Source organism: Pan paniscus, chromosome 7 (assembly GCF_029289425.2).
Source record: "Pan paniscus chromosome 7, NHGRI_mPanPan1-v2.0_pri, whole genome shotgun sequence".
NCBI classification, from domain to species: domain Eukaryota; kingdom Metazoa; phylum Chordata; class Mammalia; order Primates; family Hominidae; genus Pan; species Pan paniscus.
This window is the reverse complement of record NC_073256.2, coordinates 69,696,833-69,717,994: the sequence shown is the minus strand read 5'-3', so window position 1 is coordinate 69,717,994 and position 21,162 is coordinate 69,696,833. Positions and strand designations below refer to the sequence as shown.

Below are 21,162 nucleotides of genomic sequence, written 5' to 3'. Positions count from 1 at the left end.
ACATAAAAAGCAAAAAAAAACAAGGGGGGGGGTTGTTGAACATAGACTTGCATAGACCTGTAATATGTACTTGAATCAATTGATATAGCTCATAACTTACATTTCTCTTAGCAGATGGTAGAAGATGTTTCTATCTACAGAATCTATAATCTTGTCTCAAAATGATTTCCCAAATGTTTTCAGACTTACCTCAGGGCAAACAGCTCATTTCCCTCAACTTCATCTCTCTCTTCCTGCTTATCCCAAAGTCACAAGTCTAGATCAGCAGTGAGCAGCGGGTAGCCCAGAAAAGGCCACACTCAGCCAAATCTGGTGACCTTTAGCTGAATATAGATGCGCCTTGACTTACAATGGGGTTACATCTGGCAGAGCTGGAAAGTTGAGCAGCGTACGGATGTGTTTTGCTTTTGTGCCATTGTAAAGTTGAAAAATCTTGAGTCTAACCGTTGTAAATTGGGGACCATGTATACTTTAGTAGTTGAGTCTGGTGGGTAGAGAATTTATCAGTTGCTTTGCTTTGCAACTATTATGCAGTTCTAAACTCAGATTGGTTTGGTGTAAGAACTTTTTTGAGTTGGATTTGCTATTTTTGAAGATTATTTTGAAAATTGTATTGGATTATGATATAGTCAAGTATTCAAATCTTAAATGTTCAGCCAGGCTGGGTGCGGTGGCTCACACTTGTAATCCTGGCACTTTGGGAGGCTGAGGAGGGCAGATCACTTGAGGTCAGGAGTTGGAGACCAGCCTGGCCAACATAGCAAAACCCCGTCTCTACTAAAAATACAAAAAATTAGCAGGGCGTGGTGGTGCACGCCTGAAATTCCAGCTACTCAGGAGGCTAAGGCACGAGAATTGCTTGAACCTAGAAGGTAAAGGTTGCAGTGAGCTGAGATCGTGTCACTGCACTCCAGCCTGGGTGACAGAATAAGACTCTGTCTCAAAAGAATAAAAAATAAATGTTTAGCTGGATAAATTTTTACTTACACCCATGAAACCATCAACCTGATGAAGATAGAGAACATTTCCAGCTCCCCAGGAGTATTTTTCATTCTCCTGGAGTTAGTACCCTCCCATCCCAGAGGCGACCATTATTCCGACTTCTATTGCTATACCATACTTTTGCCTGTTCTAGACCTTCAGATAAATGGTATTATATGTATATCTTCTGTGTCCAGCTCTTTTTAAAAGTTGGAACATACACTTTACTATCTCATAAATCTATTCCTTTTATTTTCAGAAGAATAAACTTTTTATTTATTTATTTATTTATTTTTAGTAGAGACGGGGTTTCGCCATGTTGGCCAGGCTGGTCTGTATCTCCTGACCTCAAGTGATCCGTCTGCCTCGGCCTCCCAAAGTGCTGGGATTACAGGCGTGAGCCACCGTGCCCGGACTACTTTTTTATTTTTTACTTTGTAACTTGTATTTAGATTCAGGAGTACATCTGCAAGGTAAACTGCATGTTCTGAGGGTTTGATGTACAGATAATTTTGTCACCCAGGTAATAAGCATAGTACCTGATAGGTCTTTTTTCTGATCCTTTCCCTCCTTCCACCCTCCACCATCAAGTAGGCCCCAGTGTCTGTTGTTCCTCTCCTAGTATCCATGTGTTCTTGTTATTTAGCTCCTACTTACAAGTGAGAACATGTGGTATTTGGTTTTTGGTTCCTGTGATGGTTTGCTTAGGATAATGGCCTCCAGTTCCATCCATGTTGCTGCAAAGTACATGGTCTCATTCTTTTTTTAATGGCTGCATAACATTTCATGGTGTATATGTACCACATTTTCTTTATCCGGTTTGCCGCTGATGGGTATCTAGGGTGATTTAATGTCTTTGCTGTTGTGAATAGCAGTGCAATGAAAGTAAGTATGCATGTGTCTTTATGGGAGAACTGCCGAGACCAGCTCTGTCAGGGAGACCCTAACCCAGCGGCGCTAGAGGAATTAAAGACACACACACAGAAATATAGAGGTGTGAAGTGGGAAATCAGGGGTCTCACAGCCTTCAGAGCTGAGAGCCCCGAACAGAGATTTGCCCACATGTTTATTAACAGCAAGCCAGTCATTAGCATTGTTTCTATAGGTGTTAAATTAATTAAAAGTGTCCCTTATGGGAAATGAAGGGATGGGCCAAATTAAAGGAATTGGTTGGGCTAGTTAACTGCAGCAGGAGCATGTCCTTAAGGCACAGATCGCTCATGCTGTTGTTTGTGGCTTAAGAATGCCTTTAAGCGGGGCCAGGTGTTCCTTGCCCTCATTCCGGTAAACCCACAACCTTCCAGCGTGAGCATTAGGGCCATTATGAACATGTTATAGTGCTGCAGAGATTTTGTTTATGGCCAGTTTTGGGGCCAGTTTATAGCCAGATTTCGGGGGGCTTGCTCCCAACATGTCTCCCTTCTTTGATTTGCAAAGAGATAAAAGCAAAGGCAGCTTTGTCATGGTGAGCTACTTCCCGCAGGAGTCAGGATCCGCATCTGCAGAGTATACAAAGACAAATAACATAGATTAAAAGCACAATCATCATTGAAATCACAGAGCTTCCAAGTGTTTTTATCCATTTTAATGGGTTACTAGCTGCTAATTTGTCTGCAGCTCCTTTAAGCACTCCAGTTCCTGGCATTAAGGTCAGGTGTGCCTGGGATGCTTTAAATATTTGTTCTTTTAATTTTGCAATATCCAAAGACAAGTTTGTAGAGTGTCCTAGATGCTTTTTTATTCTTTCCCAAATTTTGATCTTATTAAGAGCATTTAATAGTTTCCACAAATCCTTATGTTAAGCTCCTAGAGCAGGCCATATCATTTGAGGTTGAGATGCCACTATACTGCTGTGGTTCCAGATAATAGGAGCTCTTGCCATACTTCTTAACATTTCTACCATCTGACCGTTTTGTTCAGTTCACCTGAACATAGTGTGACCGTGGCACACAGACTGAGAGGTGCAGTTCAAGCTAAACATCCCCTTAGGGGACCAATCAGTAATGATTCCATAGGAATCATTGTGCCGCACCTCTGCCTGTTCTGCAGTGCAATCTTCCTAAACAAGTATGTTCATTATTTCTGGCCAGGTCCAGTCCTTCTTAGAAATAGGTTTTTGAGGGTAGTATGCCTCAATAATAGGAGCAGATTTATTATGGTAAATACTGAGATCAGAAAGCATATGTAACTGTGTCAGAGTGATTACATCTAGGCATTATTGCCAGCCAAGATTGATGAATATGCCTAATAAGTATAATTGTTCTCTGTGTCAGCCCTTATTGAAGGAATACTCAAGGCAGTGGTGATAACCACTATCATAGCTACCTTTAAATTATTCATTGTGACTGGTTGTCCCGCTTTCCTCAGGTTTTCTTCCACCATCTGTGACAGCTTCTTGATCTGTCCCCAGGTGGGTGGCTGTGTTCGGGTGTTGCTCATGACAGTTGGGATCCTCCTCAGCGTCCGTCTCGACATGGCTGCAATCAGGGGGCCCTCGGGATGCTCCTGGGTCTCTTACTCGGCATCTGGCTCATCTGATAAGGTTTCAGGTGTCTTGATGGTATCCAAATCGGCTGTTGATTTTTGCCTGGAGAAACACAAGCATAACCTCTACCCCAAATTATTATTTTACCTATTTACCAACTTATTGTAATCGGATCTCTCCACCAAATCAGTTGTTCTGCTTCTGTCTTTGCAGCTGGTTTCTGTAGATGCTGTTCAGCTGCTGATAACATCTAGCCTTTGGGCAGGCTCAAAAAATTTAAAGTTAATAATGCTAGGTTCAGTTGCATCTGTGGGGTTCCATATTCTCTGTCTCCTTTCTGCTTTTGCAACTGCTGTTTTAGGGAGAGATTCATTCTTTCCACTATGGCTTGTCCTTGAGAATTGTATGGGATACCAGTAATGTGTTTGATATTCCACATACAGAAAAATGTAGCTAGAGCTTGGCTAGTATAGCCTGGGGCATTACCTAATTGTTTTAATAGAAGTTGGAATGCCCATCACCGCAAAACACTGCAAAAGATGATGTTTAACACAGGCAGAAGGCTCTCCTGATTGGCATGTAGCCCAAAGTGAGAAAAGGTGTCCACACATACATGTAATAAGCTAGTCTCCCAAATGAGGGAATATGTGTGACATCCATTTGCCAAAGAGAGTTAGGTTCCAATCCTCGATGATTAACTGCTCCTGTAAAAGATGAGGACTGTACCATTTGGTAAGTTGGGCATCGCTGGATAATAGCTTTAGCTTCTTTCCAGGTAATGCTGTATCTGCGTTTGAGACCAGAGGCATTAACATGGGTTAAATCATGAAAGTGTCTGGCATTAAATAATTGCATTAGCAACTAGGCGATCAGCCATTTGATTCCTTTCAAAGGTCCTGGAAAAGGTGTATGAGCCCTAATGTGGGTGATGTAAAAAGGATGCATTCTACTCTTAACTGCTGTTTGCAGTTGAGTAAATAAAGTCATCAGCTGTTCATCTGCATGAAATTGTAAGTGAGCATTTTCAATTAACTGTGTGGAATGAACCACGTATGAAGAACGCTTAGCAGGCTGCAGGTTGTTTACTGCAGGAATTGTAAATGTAAACCTTTCACAGTCTTGCTCAGCTAAGGGGATGGTAAAGAAACAGTCTTTTAAATCTATGACTATTAAAGGCTCTGTCGCCCAGGCTGGAGTGCAGTGGCACGATCTCGGCTCACTGCAAGCTCTGCCTCCCGGGTTCCCGCCATTCTCCTACCTCAGCCTCCCAAGTAGCTGGGACTACAGGCGCCCGCCACCACACCCAGCTAATTTTTGTATTTTTAGTAGAGATGGGGTTTCACCATGTTAGCCAGGATGGTCTCAATCTCCTGACCTCGTGATCCGCCCACCTCGGCCTCCCCAAAGTGCTGGGATTACAAGCATGAGTCACCGCACCCGGCTGCTTTCTTTCCTTTTAAAGAGACTATTTTAATTGATTTTGATCAACTCTACTCAAAACTATCCTAAGGTCCACATTAGGATTAGTCTCTAATAATCTGAAGATATAATTCAATTGTTTAAAAGAACATATTAAGAAGACTTTGGTAGAATTACATGTATCAAGAAACACTGGACTTGGGCACAATGGAGATATGGCTGACTTTTGAAAAAAGAAGTAGTTTTTTGGGGGAGGGCAGGGCAAAGAGGTAGGAAGTAGTTGGTACTATAAGGAAATGTTAGAGACCATTTTGGAAATGTATTCATTATTTTAAGGCAACTAACAAATGATCATCTTTCTGTTAGGACATTGTAGCAGCAGCCTTTACTGGTCATGAAATTTGCATGATATCTAAAATCATATTTCTGTAAATAGGTCAGTGTCGATTAATAGTAACTTTGTATAGAAAAGCAGATGCCAGCTAGCATAGAAGTGGCAGTGTAGATGCTGGTAGTTCTGGAGTCCTGGAAGCCATGAGATGCCATACATCACAAGGCCATCACAGCCAGGTAGATAAATGGCTGAGGAAAGCAGTGGAGCTGGCCGTGCCAGCATTTACAAATGGAACACTTCTTGGGCAGCCAGGTGTCATGGGGCACAGACCCACAGTTCTCTTTGCACACATCATGCTCACAGTTCCGTCCATAGAAGGAGAGGGGGCAGGCACAAAAGGACCCCAGCATGCAGGTTCCCCCATTCAGACAGCAGGTTCTGTTTAGTTCCTTACTGTCCTGTATCTCCCTGGGCGGCACAAGTTGGGAAGACCGAGGATGAATTGCAGGCTCCTCCTGGGGCTGAATGCTGTCATCTCTGAAAGCCAGGTCTCCCTGAGATGGACGCGCAAGTTCCTGATGGCCCAACCCTTAACGACCTTTTTTGACTTTTTAATGATAGCCATTCTGCCTGCTGTGAGATGGTATTTTGTTGTGGTTTTGATTTGCATTTCTCTAATCATTAATGATCTTGAGCATGTTTTCATATGCTTCTTGGCCACATGTATGTCTTTTTTTTTTTTTTTTTTTTTTTGATTCAGTCTTGCTCTGTCGCCAAGCTGGAGTGCAGTGGTGCGATCTCTGCTCACTGCACCCTCCACCTGTGTTCAAGCAATTCTCCTGCCTCGGCCTCCTGAGTAGCTGGGACTACAGGCACGCACCACCACGCCTGGCTAATTTTTTGTATTTTTAGTAGAGGTAGGGTTTCACTATGTTGGCTAGGCTGGTCTCGAACTCCTGACCTCAAGTGATCCGCCCGCCTCGGCTACACAAAGTGCTGGGATTACAGGCGTGAGCCACGACCACGCCCAGCCTGTCTTTTGAAAAGTGTCTGTTCATGTTTTTTGTCTACTTTTCAATGGGGTTGTTTGATTTTTTTTTTTTTAACAGTAAAGTGGAAGCAAGTTTATTAAGAAAGTAAAGGAATAAAAGAATGGCTACACCACAGAACAGCTAGGTGGTTTGTTTTTTACTTGTAAATTTAAGTTCCTTATAGATTCTGGATATTAGACCTTTGTTGGGTGCACAGTTTGCATATATTTTCTTCCATCTGCAGGATGTTTGTTTACTCTGTTGATAGTTTCTTTTGCTGTGCAATAGCTCCTTAGTTTAATTAGATCTCATTTGTCAATTTTTTTGTTGCAGTTGCTTTTGGCGTCTTCACCATGAAATCTTAGACAAGTCCTATGTCTAAAATGGTATTTCCTAGGTTGTCTTTCGAGTTTTTATAGTTAGGGGTTTTACATTTAAGTCTTGAATCCATCTTGAGTTGATTTTTGTATGTGGTGTTAGGTGGGGGTCCAGTTTCTATCATCTGCATATGGTCACCCAGTTATCCTGGCACTTTTTATTGACTGGGGAGTCCTTTTTCCCATTGCTTGTTTTTGTCGGCTTTGTTGAGTATCAAATAGTTGTAGGTGTGTGACCTTATTTCTGTGCTGTCTATTCTGTTTGATTGGTCTATGTGTCTGTTTTTGTACCAGTACCATGCTGTTTTGGTTATTGTACCCCTGTAGCATAGTTTGAAGTCCAGTAACATGATGCCTCCAGCTTTGTTCTTTTTGCTTAGGATTGCCTTGTCTGTTTGGGCTCTTTTTTTGGTTCCATGTGAATTTTAAAACATTTTTTCCTAATTCCGTGAAGAATGTCATTGGTAGTTTGATAGGAATAGCATTGAATCTGTAGATTGCTTTGGGCAGTATGGCCATTTAACAGTATTGATTCTTCCTATCCATGAGCATGGAATGCATTTCCACTTGTTTGTGTCATCTCTGATTTCTTTGAGCAGCGTTTTGTAATTCTTGTTGTAGAGATCTTTCACCTCCCTGGTTAGCTGTATTCCTAGGTATTTTATTCTTTTTGTGGCAATTGTAACTCACACTTTTAAAATAAAATGTGTGCTTTTTGTACAAAAAAATCTCATATCGCTGTCATGGAGCTTCCTTGGTTCATCTTTTACTGCGTGTGTTCCATGGTGTGTGTACTCAGTCCTGTGTGTGCTTGTCCATGCCCCCACCCTGTATATATATGTATGTATATATAGATGAGTCTTTTTTTAACTCTTGAGATAAACCTGCAAACATGATTTCCTATCACCTCTAAATACTCTCATGTGTATTTCCCATGCACAAGGATACTTGTACATAACCAACATACAACACTCCAAATTAGGAGATGAGCATTGATTAAACACTATATCCAGTCCACAGACTCCATTGAAGTTTTGCCAGCTTTCTCAGCTGTGTCCATTTCCTTCCTGGCCTGAGATCCTTTCCAGGAGTATGTGTTCATTTGAGCTGTCATGTCTTGAGTCTGAAACTGTTTATCAGTTCTTCTTTCATTTCCTTTACAGTTTTAAAGCATATAGCCACAGCCTTCAGTTCTGCATATTCTGCAGAGTGACTCTTCAACTTGAGTCTGTCTAATGGTTCCTCATGACTGGGTCCAGTCATGCATTCTTTGTCTTTATTTTTGGTACCAGTTTTATTGACATATAATTCATATACCACACAATTCACTCATTTAAAGTGTGTAATTCGATGGTTTTAGATGTATTCACCGTAAGTTTTGCAACCATCACCACAGTCAATTTTAGAACATTTTCATTGCCTCAAAAAGAAACCCTATACTCTTTCATTTGTGTTCTATTGTAACTGGCTTCTTTCACTTAACATTGTTTTCAAGGCTTATCCATGCTATAGCATGTCAGTACTTCCTTCTCATTGTTGAATCGTACTCCGTTGTATGGCTGTGCCTCATTTTATTTTATTTTATTTTATTCTTTATTTGAGATGGAGTCTCGCTCTGCTGCCCAGGCTGGAGTACAGTGATGTGATCTCAGCTCACTGCAACCTCCTCCTCCCGGGTTTGAGTGATTCTTCTACCTCAGTCTCCCGAGTCACTGGTACTACAGGCATGCGCCATCAAGCCTGGCTAATTTTTGTATTTTTAGTAGAGACAGGTTTCACCATGTTGACCAGGCTGGTCTCGAACCCCTGACCTCAGGTGATCTGCCAGCCTTGGCCTCCCCAAAGTGCTGGGATTACCGTATGAGCCACCACGCCTGGCCTCATTTTGTTTATTCATCCATCATTTGATGGACATTTGGGTTGTTTGCACCTTGGAGTTGAGTAATACTGCTAAAAAAGAACATTTGTGTACAAGTTTTTTGTTGTTGTGTTTTTGTTTTTGTTTTGAGACGGAGTTTCACTCTTGTTGCCCAGGCTGGACTGCAGTGGCACGATCTCGGCTCACCGCAACTTCCGCCTCCCGGGTTCCAGCAATTCTCCTGCCTCAGCCTCCCGAGTAGCTGGGTTTACAGGCATGAGCCACCACATCTGTACTGGACATATTTTTTCACTATTCTTCGGTATAGACCTAAGAATAGAATTGCTGGATATGGTAACTTCATATTTATCCTTTTGAGAACCTAAAGGTTTTCTAAAGTCGCTGCACCATTTACATTTCTACCAACAGTGTATGAGGGTTCTGATTTCTCACCATACCCTTTAACACTTGGCTATTATTTGTCATTTTTACGATAGCCATTCCGGTAGGTATGAAGTGGTATCTCACAGTGGTTTTGGTTTGCATTTTCTAATGACTAATGATGTTGAGCATCTTTTCATGGTGTATTAACCATTCATTTGTCTTTGGAGAAATGTCTATTCAAGTCTTTTGCCTATTTTTTTATTGAGATGTCTTTTTTGTTTAATTCGAGGTAAAATTCACATGACATAAAACTTACCCTTTTAATGTGAACAATTCATGACATTTAGTATATTCCGTTTTTTTTTTTTTAAACGAGACAGAGTCTCACTCTGTTGCCCAGGCTGGAGTGGAGTGGCACAATCTCAGCTCATTGCAACCTCTGCCTCCCAGGTTCAAATGATTCTCCAGCCTCAGCTTCTGAGTAGCTGGGACTACAGGTGCGCACCACGCCCAGCTAATTTTCGTAGATTTAGTAGAGACGGGGTTTCACCATGTTGGCCAAGCAGGTCTTGAACTCCTGGACTCAAGGGATCTGCCTGCCTTGGCCTCCCAAAGTGCTGGGATTACAGGCATGAGCCACCATGCCTGGCCAAAGTTTTTTTTAAAGTATTTTTTCTTTTCCTTTTCCTTTTAGTTGATACATAATTGTTCATATTTATGGGATACTGAGTGATATATTTTGATACATGTATACAACATGTAAGAATCAAATCAGGGTAATTAGCATATCCATCACCTCAAACATTTATCGTTTCTTTGCATTGTGAACATTCAACATCCTTTCTTCTAGCATTTTGAAAATATACACTGAATTGTAGTTAACCATATTCACTCAACAGTGCTACAGAACACCAGAATTTATTCCTTTCATCATTATATTGATAGCCATCCTAGTGAGTATGAAGTGATGTATCATTGGGGCTTTGATTTATGTTTCCTTAATGACTAATGATGTTCAGCATCTTTTCCTGTGCTTTTTGGCCATTTGTATATCTTCTTTGGACAAACATCTCATCAAGTCTTTTGCATATTTTTTAATTGGGTTGTCTTTTTGTTTGTGAGTTGCAAGTTTTTTTTATTATGGATACTAGACACTTTAATTAGATGTGATTTGCAAACATTTTTCCCATTGTGTAAGTTGTCTTTTCATTTTCTTCACAGTGTCCTTTGAAACACAACAGTTAATTTTGATGATTTCTAATTTATCTATTTTTTTCTTGTCGGTTGTGCTTTTGATGTTATATCTAAGAAATTGCCAGATCTGAGGTCACAAAGATGTATGTGTGTTTTCTTCCAGTTTTATAGTTTTATCTCTTACATTTAGGTATTTGGTCAGTGTTTACATATGGTATGAGGTAGCAGTCCAGCTTCTTTGTATTACATGTGGATATCCACTTGTCCCAGCTACTTTTGTTAAAACGACTATTCCTTCCCTGTTGATTTGTTTCAGAAATAAGATGACAGTAAATGTGAGGTTTTATTTCTGGATTTTCGGTTGATTTATATGTCTGTCTGTACTCTAGTACTAGTCTTTCTGAATGTTACTTGGTAGGAATTTTTGAGATTAAGAAGTGTGAGTCCTCTGATTTTGTTCTTTTTCAAGATTTTTGTTGTTGTTGTTATTCTGGGTCTCTTGAGTTTCCATACAAATTTTAGATCGGGTTCTAATACGTGCAAAGTCAGGTGGTATTCTGTTAAAGATTGCATTGACTCCATAGATCAATTTGAGAGTACTGCCGTCTTTAAAATATTATATCTCCCAGTCCATGAAAGTGGGATATCCTTCCATTTATATAGATTTTCTTTTATTTCTTAATATGTTTTATAGTTTTCAGAAAAAAGTCTTTAACATAGCTATTTACACATATACACATGTGCATATACACAAAACTCCTCTATAATATCCTGGTTATAGTTAATGTTATGTAAGTATTGCAGTTAATACTGTTGTTACTAATCTTTTTATATGTCTTTAACACTTTGGGGGAAGTGGGTTGAAACAGAAAAATAGTTAATAGAAAAGTATTTAACAGGGGGCTGGGCATGGTGGCTCACGCCTGTAATTCCAGCACTTTGGGAGGCTGAGGCAGATGGATCATGAGGTCAGGAGATCAAGACCATCCTGGCTAACACAGTAAAACCCCGTCTCTACTAAAAATACAAAAAAAAAATTTAGCTGGTGTGGTGGCGGGCGCCTACTCGGGAGGCTGAGGCAGGAGAATGGTGTGAGCCCGGGAGGCAGGGCTTGCAGTGAGCCGAGATCGCGCCACTGCACTCCAGCCTGGGCAACAGAGCAAGACTCTGTCTCAAAAAAAAAAAAAAAAAATTAACATTCATCTAGACTCTTTGATGTAAGAAAGGCTGAAATTACTGGTACTTTATTCTTTAGTAGAGATAATATGTAAAAAGCATCAAGTATATGGCCAAATGTAAATAAGCAGGAAACTATATGTATAACATGATCCCTGTTTTGTAAAATGTACATCTATTCCTTAATTGACATGCATGGGAAAAATCAGAAGGAAATGCATCAGAAAATTAACTGTTTATTCCTGGCTAGAAGGATTTGATTATTTATAATTTTTCAACTATTCCATATTCTGCTTTGAACGTGTATGTATGTGAACATGTATGCATGAAGAAATATTAAAGTTGCTGGATTAAAAAAATTTTTTTTTCTTAAGTTTTCTGTAGAGTGGGTCTTACTATATTGTTTAGGCTGGTCTTAAACTCCTGGTCTCAAACTGTCCTCCTACCTCAGCCTCTCAAAGTGCTGGTATTATAGACATGAGCCACCATGCTCAGCGAAAGTTGCTGTTTTTATTTTATTTACTCACTTATTTATTTATTTTGAGATGGAGTCTCACTCTGTTGCCCAGGCTGGGGTGCAGTGGTCCAGTCTTGTGGCTCACTGCAACCTCTGCCTCCTGGTTCAAGCGATTCTCCTGCCTCAGCCTCCTGAGTAGCTGGGATTACAGGCAACGCACAAAAACGCCCAGCTAGTTTTTGTATTTTTAGTAGAGACAGGGTTTCACCATGTTGGCCAGGCTGGTCTCGAACTCTGGACTCAAGTGATCCGCATGCTTCAGTCTCCCAAAGTGCTTGTAAGCATGAGCCACTGTGCCCAGGTGAAAGTTACTGTTTTTAAATAGTGTAGTAAGCATGTAGAGATGTTAGACAACTGATTTAGTTTATTTATCTGAGGCTTTTTTCTTTTTCTTTTTTTTCTTTTCTTTTTTTTTGAGATGAAGTCTCGCTCTGTTGCCCAGGCTGGAGTGCAGTGGCGTGATCTCGGCTCACCGCAGCCTCCACCTCCTGGGTTCAAGCAATTCTCCTGCCTCAGCCTCCTGAGTAGCTGGGACTACAGGTGCACACCACCATGCCTGGCTAATTTTTGTATTTTTAGGAGAGATGGGGTTTCACTATGTTGGGCAGGCTTGTCTTGAACTCCCGACCTCAGGTGATCTTCCTACCTCACCCTCCCAAAGTGCTAGGATTACAGGCGTGAGCCACTGCACCCGGCCAAGGCTTTTTTTCTTTGTGTAAAATGTTAATTATTTGTCTTGCCTACTTTATAAACACATCGTATAAAGACATTTTAAAAATATATGTATAGTTGGGAAGTTGTGAAGCCCTGTGGAAATATCTGAAGGGGCACACATTGCTGTTCAGAAATCTGAGAAATCATCCTTATCCCTAGGTAAAACTTAACAGCTGCTGGGTTCTTTTTAGATTCATGGTGTTGTTTTAATAGTATTGAGGGCCCACATTTTAAAGATATTTTTAGGCCGGGTGTGATGGCTCACGCCTGTATTCCCAGCACTTTGGGAGGCTGAGGCGAGCGGATCATGAGGTCAGGAGATCAAGACCATCCTGGCTAACATGGTGAAACCCCGTCTCTACTAAAAAATAGAAAAAATTAGCCGGGCGTGGTAGCGGGCACCTGTAGTCCCGGCTACTTGGGAGGCTGAGGCAGGAGAATGGCGTGAACTCGGGAGACGGAGCTTGCAGTGAGCCGAGATCGCGCCACTGTACTCCAGCCTGGGCGACAGAGCGAGACACCATCTCAAAAAACAAACAAACAAACAAAAAAACCCATATTTTTAGGATTTAACATTTATCTTCACAGTTTTTTAAAGTTACTCTTCTGCTACTTACTTACTGGGATTTAAAACAGTGTCTAATAGCATTATTCAATGATTTTTCCACCAGGCACGGATGGGCAGAAGCCTTTGCAGGTATCAGAAGTTCACATATCAAATATATCTGCCCGCATGCGTGAGTATTTCTGATCTTCAGGCTTGTGATTCAGAGTCTGGAGAGGAGCAATTGTGATTGCTTTACCCTTCCAGAAAAGTATTTGAATACAGTTAATTTTTACTTTTTAAATATTGTTTAAAAATAAAGATTAGTAGAATTCCTTAAAACTAAAATGGTTTCTTAGGTAAATTGATTTTTTTCTCTTTTTCTCTTTCGTTAAGCAATTTAAAATATTGCTGTCTTGGAGGTCAGCTGAACTTAAGACCAGAAAAATTATTTTATTTATTTATTTATTTATTTTTGAGACAGAGTCTCACTCTGCCACCCAGGCTGGAGTGCAGTGGCGTGATCTCGGCTCACTGCAACCTCCACCTCCTGGGTTCAAGCGATTCTCCTGCCTCAGCCTCCAGAGTAGCTGGGATTACAGGTACGTGCCACCACGCCCAGCTAATTTTTGTATGTTTAGTAGAGGCAGGGTTTCACCATGTTGGCCAGGCTATTCTCAAATGCCTGACCTCAAGTGATCGACCTGCCTTGGCCTCCCAGAAAAATTATCTTAGATATACAAATATCTATAAAGTTCTAGGATATCCCTAGGGTATCTCTGAAGGGGATTTACCTGTTAGATTTGTGAGAACTCTTTATTATGTTGAAAACACTCTTTAATTTTATCGTTTGGGGCAATGTTGATGTACTGTGGAAAGAGCACAGACTTTGGAATATGATAGGTCTTGTTTTGAATTCTGGCTCTGAAAGTTTTGAGCAAACTTAGAAGATCAATAAGATTGGCACATTAGGTCAAGCTTATCCAACCTGTGGCCCAGGTCAGTTTGAATGCAGCCCAATACAAATTAGTAAACTTTCTTAAAACATTATGAGATTTTTTTTTTTTTGCGATTTTTAAATATTATTTTATTTTATTTTTTACCTCATCAGCTATTGTTAGTGTTAATGTATTTTTATGTGTGGCCCAAGACAATTCTTCTTCCAATGTAGCCCAGGGAAACCAAATGATTGGACACCCTTGATTTAGGTCAAAAAGTTGCTGAGAAGCAATAACCGTGGAGAAGACAAGAAGGGATTGGACATACTCATGTCTGTTAGTAATTCATCCCCAGAAGTGGTAGTAGCAGTAGAGTTGGGACAGATACATAAACATGAAAGAGGGAATGGGAAGAAGAACAACAGCTGAGAAGATTGGATAAGAAAACATTTCTTCCTCTTTTTATCCTGAAATACAGTCTGTCTTACCTCTAGGCTACAGTGAATACTGTGGCTAGGGTTGCTATGTCCTCTATCATTCTGCTCAAGCAAGAGACAGAATTCTTTTTATTCTTTTTCTTTTTTTTTGAGATGGAGTCTCTCTCTGTTGCTCAAGATGGAGTGCAGTGGCATAATCCTGGTTTACTGCAACCTCTGCCTCCTGGGTTCATGCGATTCTCCTGCCTCAGCCTCCCAAGTAGCTGGAATTACAGGCGCCTGCCACCATGCCCGGCTAATTTTTTGTATTTTTAATAGAGACAGGGTTTCACCGTGTTGGCCGGGCTGGTCTCAAACTCCTGATCTCAGGTGATCCGCCCGCCTCGGCCTCCCAAAGTCCTGGGATTACAGGCGTGACCCACCCCGCCTGGCCCAGAATTCTTAATTACGTTGGAATGGATATTGATATTTGCCCCAAGTTGAACTGCTTTAAAAGGCTGTTGCCCAACCTAGGAAGTTTGTATTTTCAAAGAAATTTTGATACAGTTTGTAACCTCTAAGGTGGACTTACTTCATGAATCAGGAGGAAAGTGGTGAGATGTAGTTAGAGTGTGCTTATTTTTCTTTCCTTTGGATGGAGCTGAATTCAGATTATCTAGCATATTTTTAATCACAGACTTGAATTGGCTATAATGGACACTTAGGCAAATTTTGGGTTTCCCTTATTTATTTAGAGTTCTCTTAAGCAAGTACATAGCTAAGAACTAGAAAATTAGGAAAAGTGTAATCTGAGCATATGAGAATTGATGCTACAGTATCAGTGTAATAAATCACTCATTGTCCTTAACCCTATACCGGAATCTCGTGTTTTATACATTTCCAACTGTCTTGGTTTCTGGTTTCTCTTCTCGTGTCTGAGAAGTCAAAAGTAGTAAGTAAGGGTGTTGAGAAGGGAAAATGTATCTGTCAAGCTTCGTCCTTTGTTGCTGTTGCTCTGTCTTCAGAACACATTTGGAGGGACGTGGAAAGCAGAGTTGTACAGGTGTGGATGAAATAAAACAGTTCATATGTTAAAACTGTAGCATATAGTTTTGTGTAGGTCTCAAGCAATTATCTGTTTTTGATTAATGGAATTTATCAGTTTTTATGCGTTGTTATTCTGATTTTGTTGTTTTTTCTTTTCCATGTAGGCCTGTTAGGCCTGTTACATTAAATATGAACATGGCTATGCCTTCATGGTAAGTAAGAATTTACTTATTGAATAAGAACATTATATTACTTATTTAATGTTATCAGAAATGCTTTTGTGTACAGCAGTTTTTATTTAGCTGTTTTTTAAATTGCAAAGTTGCATAGTTAACCTCTATTTACATTTTTATACTCTAGATTTAGGGGTAAACTTAAGGAGCTGTACATACAGGTAGAGGAAATAGGAGAGAGTGTTTGAATAAAAATCATGTGGGAGAATATCTTCTGCTGCTTGATAAACCTTTGTTGGTTTTAGTAACCCAACATTCGAATGACCCCTATTAAACCACAGCCTCTTCCTCTTTCCAATTTCTTGCCTGTCTGGGTTGTTTTTAAGGAAACCGCTTCCCTTCCAGCCCTCTGAAGATATCCTCACATTCCCTCTGCACTTTACTGTCAGAAAGTAGGGTCAGTTTTTTGTTCCTATATGCTACTTCCAGACTATGATTTTTCCTAACTGTTCTCTGAGACTCCTAACATCAGGTCTGTTAAAAAACGATGACTTTAGCCGGGCATGGTGGCTCACACCTATAATCCCAGCACTTTGGGAGGCAGAGGCAGGCTGATCAACTGAGGTCAGGAGTTCAGGACCAGCCTGGCCAACATAGTGAAACCCCGTGTCTACTAAAAATACAAAAATTAGCCGGGTGTGGTGGCATGCACCTGTAGTACCAGCTACTCAGGAGACTGACACAGGAGAATCGCTTCAACCTGGGAGGGGGAGGCTGCAGTGAGAAGAGATCATGCCACTGCACTTCAGCCTGAGCAACAGAGTGAGACTTCATCTCAAAAAATAAATAAATAAATAAATAAATAAATAAATAGACTTCGTCTCAAAAAATAAATTAATTAAATAGATAAATAAATAAAATAAAATAAAATAATATTTCTGGTTAGCCTTTTAATCCAAGCTACCATGAATGTAGTAAAATATACTTACTACAATAATAGATTTTTCTTAGAATCAAAAGATTTTGCCTTATTTTACAGGTTTGATATTATTGGGCTTTCACCAGATTCACAGGAGGATGAATCTGGGATTAAACAGGCAGCAGAAAATAGTAAGTACAGAAAATGTTTATAAAGCCAAAAGTGTTCTTAAATGTTTTTAGTAGATTTAGTAATCATATCGCTACTGGTTAAAAATTACACATTTGGGCCCGGCACGGTGGCTCACGCCTGTAATCCCAGTACTTTGGGAGGTAGAGGCGGGTGGATCACCTGAAGGTCAGGAGTTCAAGACCAGCTTGGCCAGCATGGTGAAACCCCATCTCTACTGAAAATACAAAAAATTAGCTGGATATGGTGGTGGGCGCCTGTAATCCCAGCCACTTGAGAGGATGAGGCAGGATAGTTGCTTGAACCTGGGAGGTGGAGGTTGCAGTGAGCTGAGATCGCCCCACTGCGCTCCAGCCTGGGCAACCAGAGCGAAACTTCGTCTCAGAAAAACAAAAACAAAAACAAACCAAAAAAAACCACATTTATATAATCTCAGGAGGTACTGCTGTTTCCTTCCTTTTACCCCCTGCCCCCCAGAGAGGGTCTTGCTGTGTCACCTAGCCTGGAATGCAGTGGCGTGATCAAAGCTCACTGCAGCCTTGACCTCCTGAACTCAAGCGACCCTTCCACCTCATCCTCCTGAGTAGGCTGGGACCACGGAGGCGCACACCACCATGCCCCGCCAGGTTTTAATTTTTTCTTTTTGTAGACACAGGGTCTCCCTGTGTTGCCCAGGCTTGTTTTCCTTTCTGGTCACTCTGTTTACTTGTTTGCCACAGTGTCCACATGGACTCACTTGAGTATAGGCAATGGAGATGAGGTGGATGGGGACAAATGGCATTTATCAACTTTAAACTCTGTCCGACATATAATAATTTTTCTTTGATTTACATAGGAAAATGGAGAAAACAGCAGAATGTTTATATAGTTTTGGCCAGCCGGGCGTGGTGGCTCACGCCTTTAATCCCAGCACTTTGGGAAGCCGAGGTGGGCAGATCATCTGAGGTCAGGAGTTCGAGACCAGCCTGGCTAACCTAGTGAAACCCCGTTTCTACTAAAAATTAAAAAATTAGCTGGGCGTGGTGGCGCACACCTGTAATTCCAGCTACTTGGGAGGCTGAGGCAGGAGAATCGCTTGAACCCAGGAGGCAGAGGTTTCAGTGAGCCGAGATTGCGCCATTGCACTCCGGCTTGGGCAACAAGAATGAAACTCTGTCTCAAAAAAAAAAAATAGTTTTGGCCAGTTATCTTCATTAAAGAGACTTGGAATAACAGTGAAAATAATGATATAATGAGTATAATGATAAGAAACAGTGAAAATGTGGTCAAGTGCGGTGGCTCACGCCTGTAACCCCAGCACTTTGAGAGGCCAAGGCAGGCAGATCACCTGAGGTCAGGAGTTTGAGACCAGCCTGGCCAACATGGTGAAACCCCGTCTCTACTAAAAATACAAAAAAATTAGCCAGGCATGGTGGCGGGCACCTGTAATCCCAGTTACTCGGGAGGCTGAGGCAGGAGAATCGCTTGAACCCAGTAGGTGGAGGTTGCAGTGAGCTGAGGTTGTGCCATTGCACTCCAGCCTGGGTGACAGAGGGAGACTGTGTCTCTCAAAAAAAAAAAAAAAAAAAAAAAAGGAAGAAAAAAGTTGTTAATGTTAGTGCGGTAATAATAACAAGTGCCACTGATTGAGCACATAACTGTTTACAAGCTAGGTGTTTCTTACAGGGCACCTCATTTGACACCCCTGTGAAGTATTAGCTCTGCTTTACAAAACCTCGAAAGCCTGGTCTCTGGTTAGGAGTCAATCTTCTTTATGATTATGGTAATTCTAGTTGTTCGGAGGGAGAAACAGAATACTAACTTACTGGGACGTGTCTATTTTTAACAAATGCACAGGAGGCTGGGCACGGTGGCTCACACCTGTAATCCCAGCACTTTGGGAGGCTGAGGCGGGTGGATCGCCTGAGGTCGGGAGTTCGAGATCAGGCTGACCAACATGGAGAAACCCCGTCTCTATTATAAATACAAAATTAGCCGGGCATGGTAGCGCCTGCCTGTAATCCCAGCTACTTGGGAGGCTGAGCCAGGAGAATTGTTTGAACCTGGGAGGCAGAGGCTACAGTGAGCTGAGATCCCACTGTTGCACTCCAGCCTGGGCAACAAGAGTGAAACTCCGTCTCAAAAAAAAAAAAAAAAAGAAAAGAAATGCACAGGTGCACAGGAATGTGCTTTTCTTTTACACATATGTACTGAAATATTGACAAGTATAATAATGTGAGGACTGGGATTGCCTTCAGGAAAATCTGGTTGGTGACTCTTGAGTGTGGGTGGGTGTAGGTGGGTGTGGGCAGCAATGGCAAGGCAGGCTGGCTGTGAATTGTTTTGCTTTTTGGTAATTTTTTATTTACATAGTTACTTAGAGACTGTCGCCCAGGTTAGAGTACAGTTGGTGATCATATCTCACTGCAGCCTCAAATTCCTGGTCTCCAGCAACTCTCCCGCCTCAGCTTCTGAGTAGCTGGGACTACAGGCATGTGCCACCATGTCTGGCTCATTTTTAAACTGTTTTGTAGATATGAATTCTCATTATGTTGTCCAGGCTGGTGGGAAACTCTTGCCCTCAGGTGATCCTCCCCAAAAGTACTGGGATTACAGGCACAAGCCACTGAGCGCAGCCCTTTTGTTTTAAAATAACTCTTTAAGGTCTTTAAAACAGGGAAAATACATTCAAAATATGTGAGATATTTGGGAATGTCAAACCAACAACACTGACTTATGGGATCATCAAAAAGTAGATTAGAGTTAGAATCCTAGAGTTGGGATTTTGTCTGAAAATAATAGATGACAAAAGTATGAGGGTAAGTGTTAGATGCTATGGAAAACAGGGAGGGCCTGGGCCCTGTGAAGAAGATACGTGGGCCTCATGAGGTCCAGAATGAAAGATTCTGTCCTAACAATAGAGTTGGCCTACAAAATACTTGTTACTTCTTTCCTCTCTGAAGTGATGACTTACTGGAGAAAATTAGAATCAGACTCAGCCAGGAAAGAAAAAACAAAAGAGAGTGTGCTACTGAACAAAGAAGACAGTGCTCAGGTTACATAGTTGGGGGTACATAGTGCCCTTACCCTTAGGTGAAAGGTGATTGAGGCCAAGGGATGTTGCTCATACCTGTAATCCTAGCACTTTGAGAGGCTGAGGCAGGAGGATCACTTCAGCCCAGGGGTTCAAAACCAGCCTGGGCAAGAGTCTCTACAAAAAATAAACAAAATTAGCTGGGCGTGGTGGCGCATGTCTGTGGCCCCCTCAGCTGCTTGAGAGTCTGAGGTGGGAGGATTGCTTGAGCCTGGGAGGTCAGCAACAGAGTGAGACCCTGTTTTGAGAGAGAGAGAGAGACAGAGACAGAGACACAGAGAGAGAGTGTGAGCGAGCAAAAGAGATTTATTCTGGGTTTTTTTGTTTGTTTGTTTTTGAGATGGAGTCTTGCTCTCTTGCTCAGGCTGGAGTGCAGTGGCGCGATCTCAGCTCACTGCAACCTCCACCTCCTGGGTTCAAGTGATTCTCCTGTCTCAGCCTCCCAAGTAGCTAGGACTACAGGCCTGTGCCACCATGCCCAGCTACGTTTTGTATTTTTAGTACAGACGGTGTTGCACCATGTTGGCCAGGCTGGTCTCAAACTCCTGGCCTCAAGTTGATCTGCTGGCCTCAGCCTTCCAAAGTGCTGGGATTACAGGCATGAGCCACTGTGCCTGGCCAATTCTGTGATTTTTTAAAAAACAATAGAATGAATGGTTTTAAACACTTTTTAAACCATTAACTTAAGTACGTACAACACTTAACTACGTACAATTTTAAACACTTAACTACGTACAATTTTAAAATGACAACTTTTAGGTACAAATGCCTATGGTTCATTGAAGAGAGAAACATGGAATATATATGAGCAGAATTAACTATTAATTTTTAAAAAATCCATCTCTTGATGAGAGAAAGAACTGTTGTTAACAAAATATTTAATGGGAAATTATTGAAGTTTTAATTAAAATTTTATTTTTTTATTTTCAATTTTTGTGAGTACATAGTAGGTGTACATATTTATATGTATGTGAGATGTTTTGATACAGGGATGCAATGTGAAATAAGCACATCATGGAGAATGGGGTGTCCATCCCCTCAAGCATTTATCCTTTGAGTTACAAAGAATCCATTTACACTCTTGTAAGTTATTTTAAAATGTATACTAAGTTACTATTGACTATAGTCACCCTATTGTACTGTCAAATAGTAGGTCTTATTCTATTTTTTTTATACCCATTAACTAGCTGCACCTCACCTCCAGCCCCCGACTACCCTTCCAGCCTCTGATAACCATACTTCTACTACTGTCTGTGTCTGTTAGTTCAGTTAGTTTTAGATCCCACAAAAAAGTGAGAACATGCAATGTTTGTCTTTCTGTGTCTGGCTTATTTCCCTTAACATAATGATCTCCAGTTCCACTTGTGTTTTTGCAAATGACTGGATCTCATTC

General features: G+C 41.1%; 1 protein-coding gene and 1 pseudogene across 5 annotated transcripts in view; one reads left to right on the top strand and one right to left on the bottom strand.

Moving 5' to 3' along the window:
* The window catches only part of LYPLA1 (lysophospholipase 1), a 54,966-nt gene that overhangs the window by 22,852 nt on the left and 10,952 nt on the right, over nt 1-21,162 (top strand). For 3 of the 5 annotated variants that reach the window (XM_034966098.3, XM_063606760.1, XM_055116556.2), the window contains exons 3-5: nt 13,142-13,207; nt 15,580-15,627; nt 16,628-16,698. In XM_034966098.3, coding sequence (XP_034821989.1) covers nt 13,142-13,207; nt 15,580-15,627; nt 16,628-16,698 — 185 coding nt within the window. The remainder of the gene's footprint in view (nt 1-13,141; nt 13,208-15,579; nt 15,628-16,627; nt 16,699-21,162) is intronic. The other 2 variants (XM_034966101.3, XM_034966099.3) reach the window with 2 other exon arrangements.
* LOC100970706 (protein Cripto-like) lies at nt 883-8,986 on the bottom strand (annotated as a pseudogene).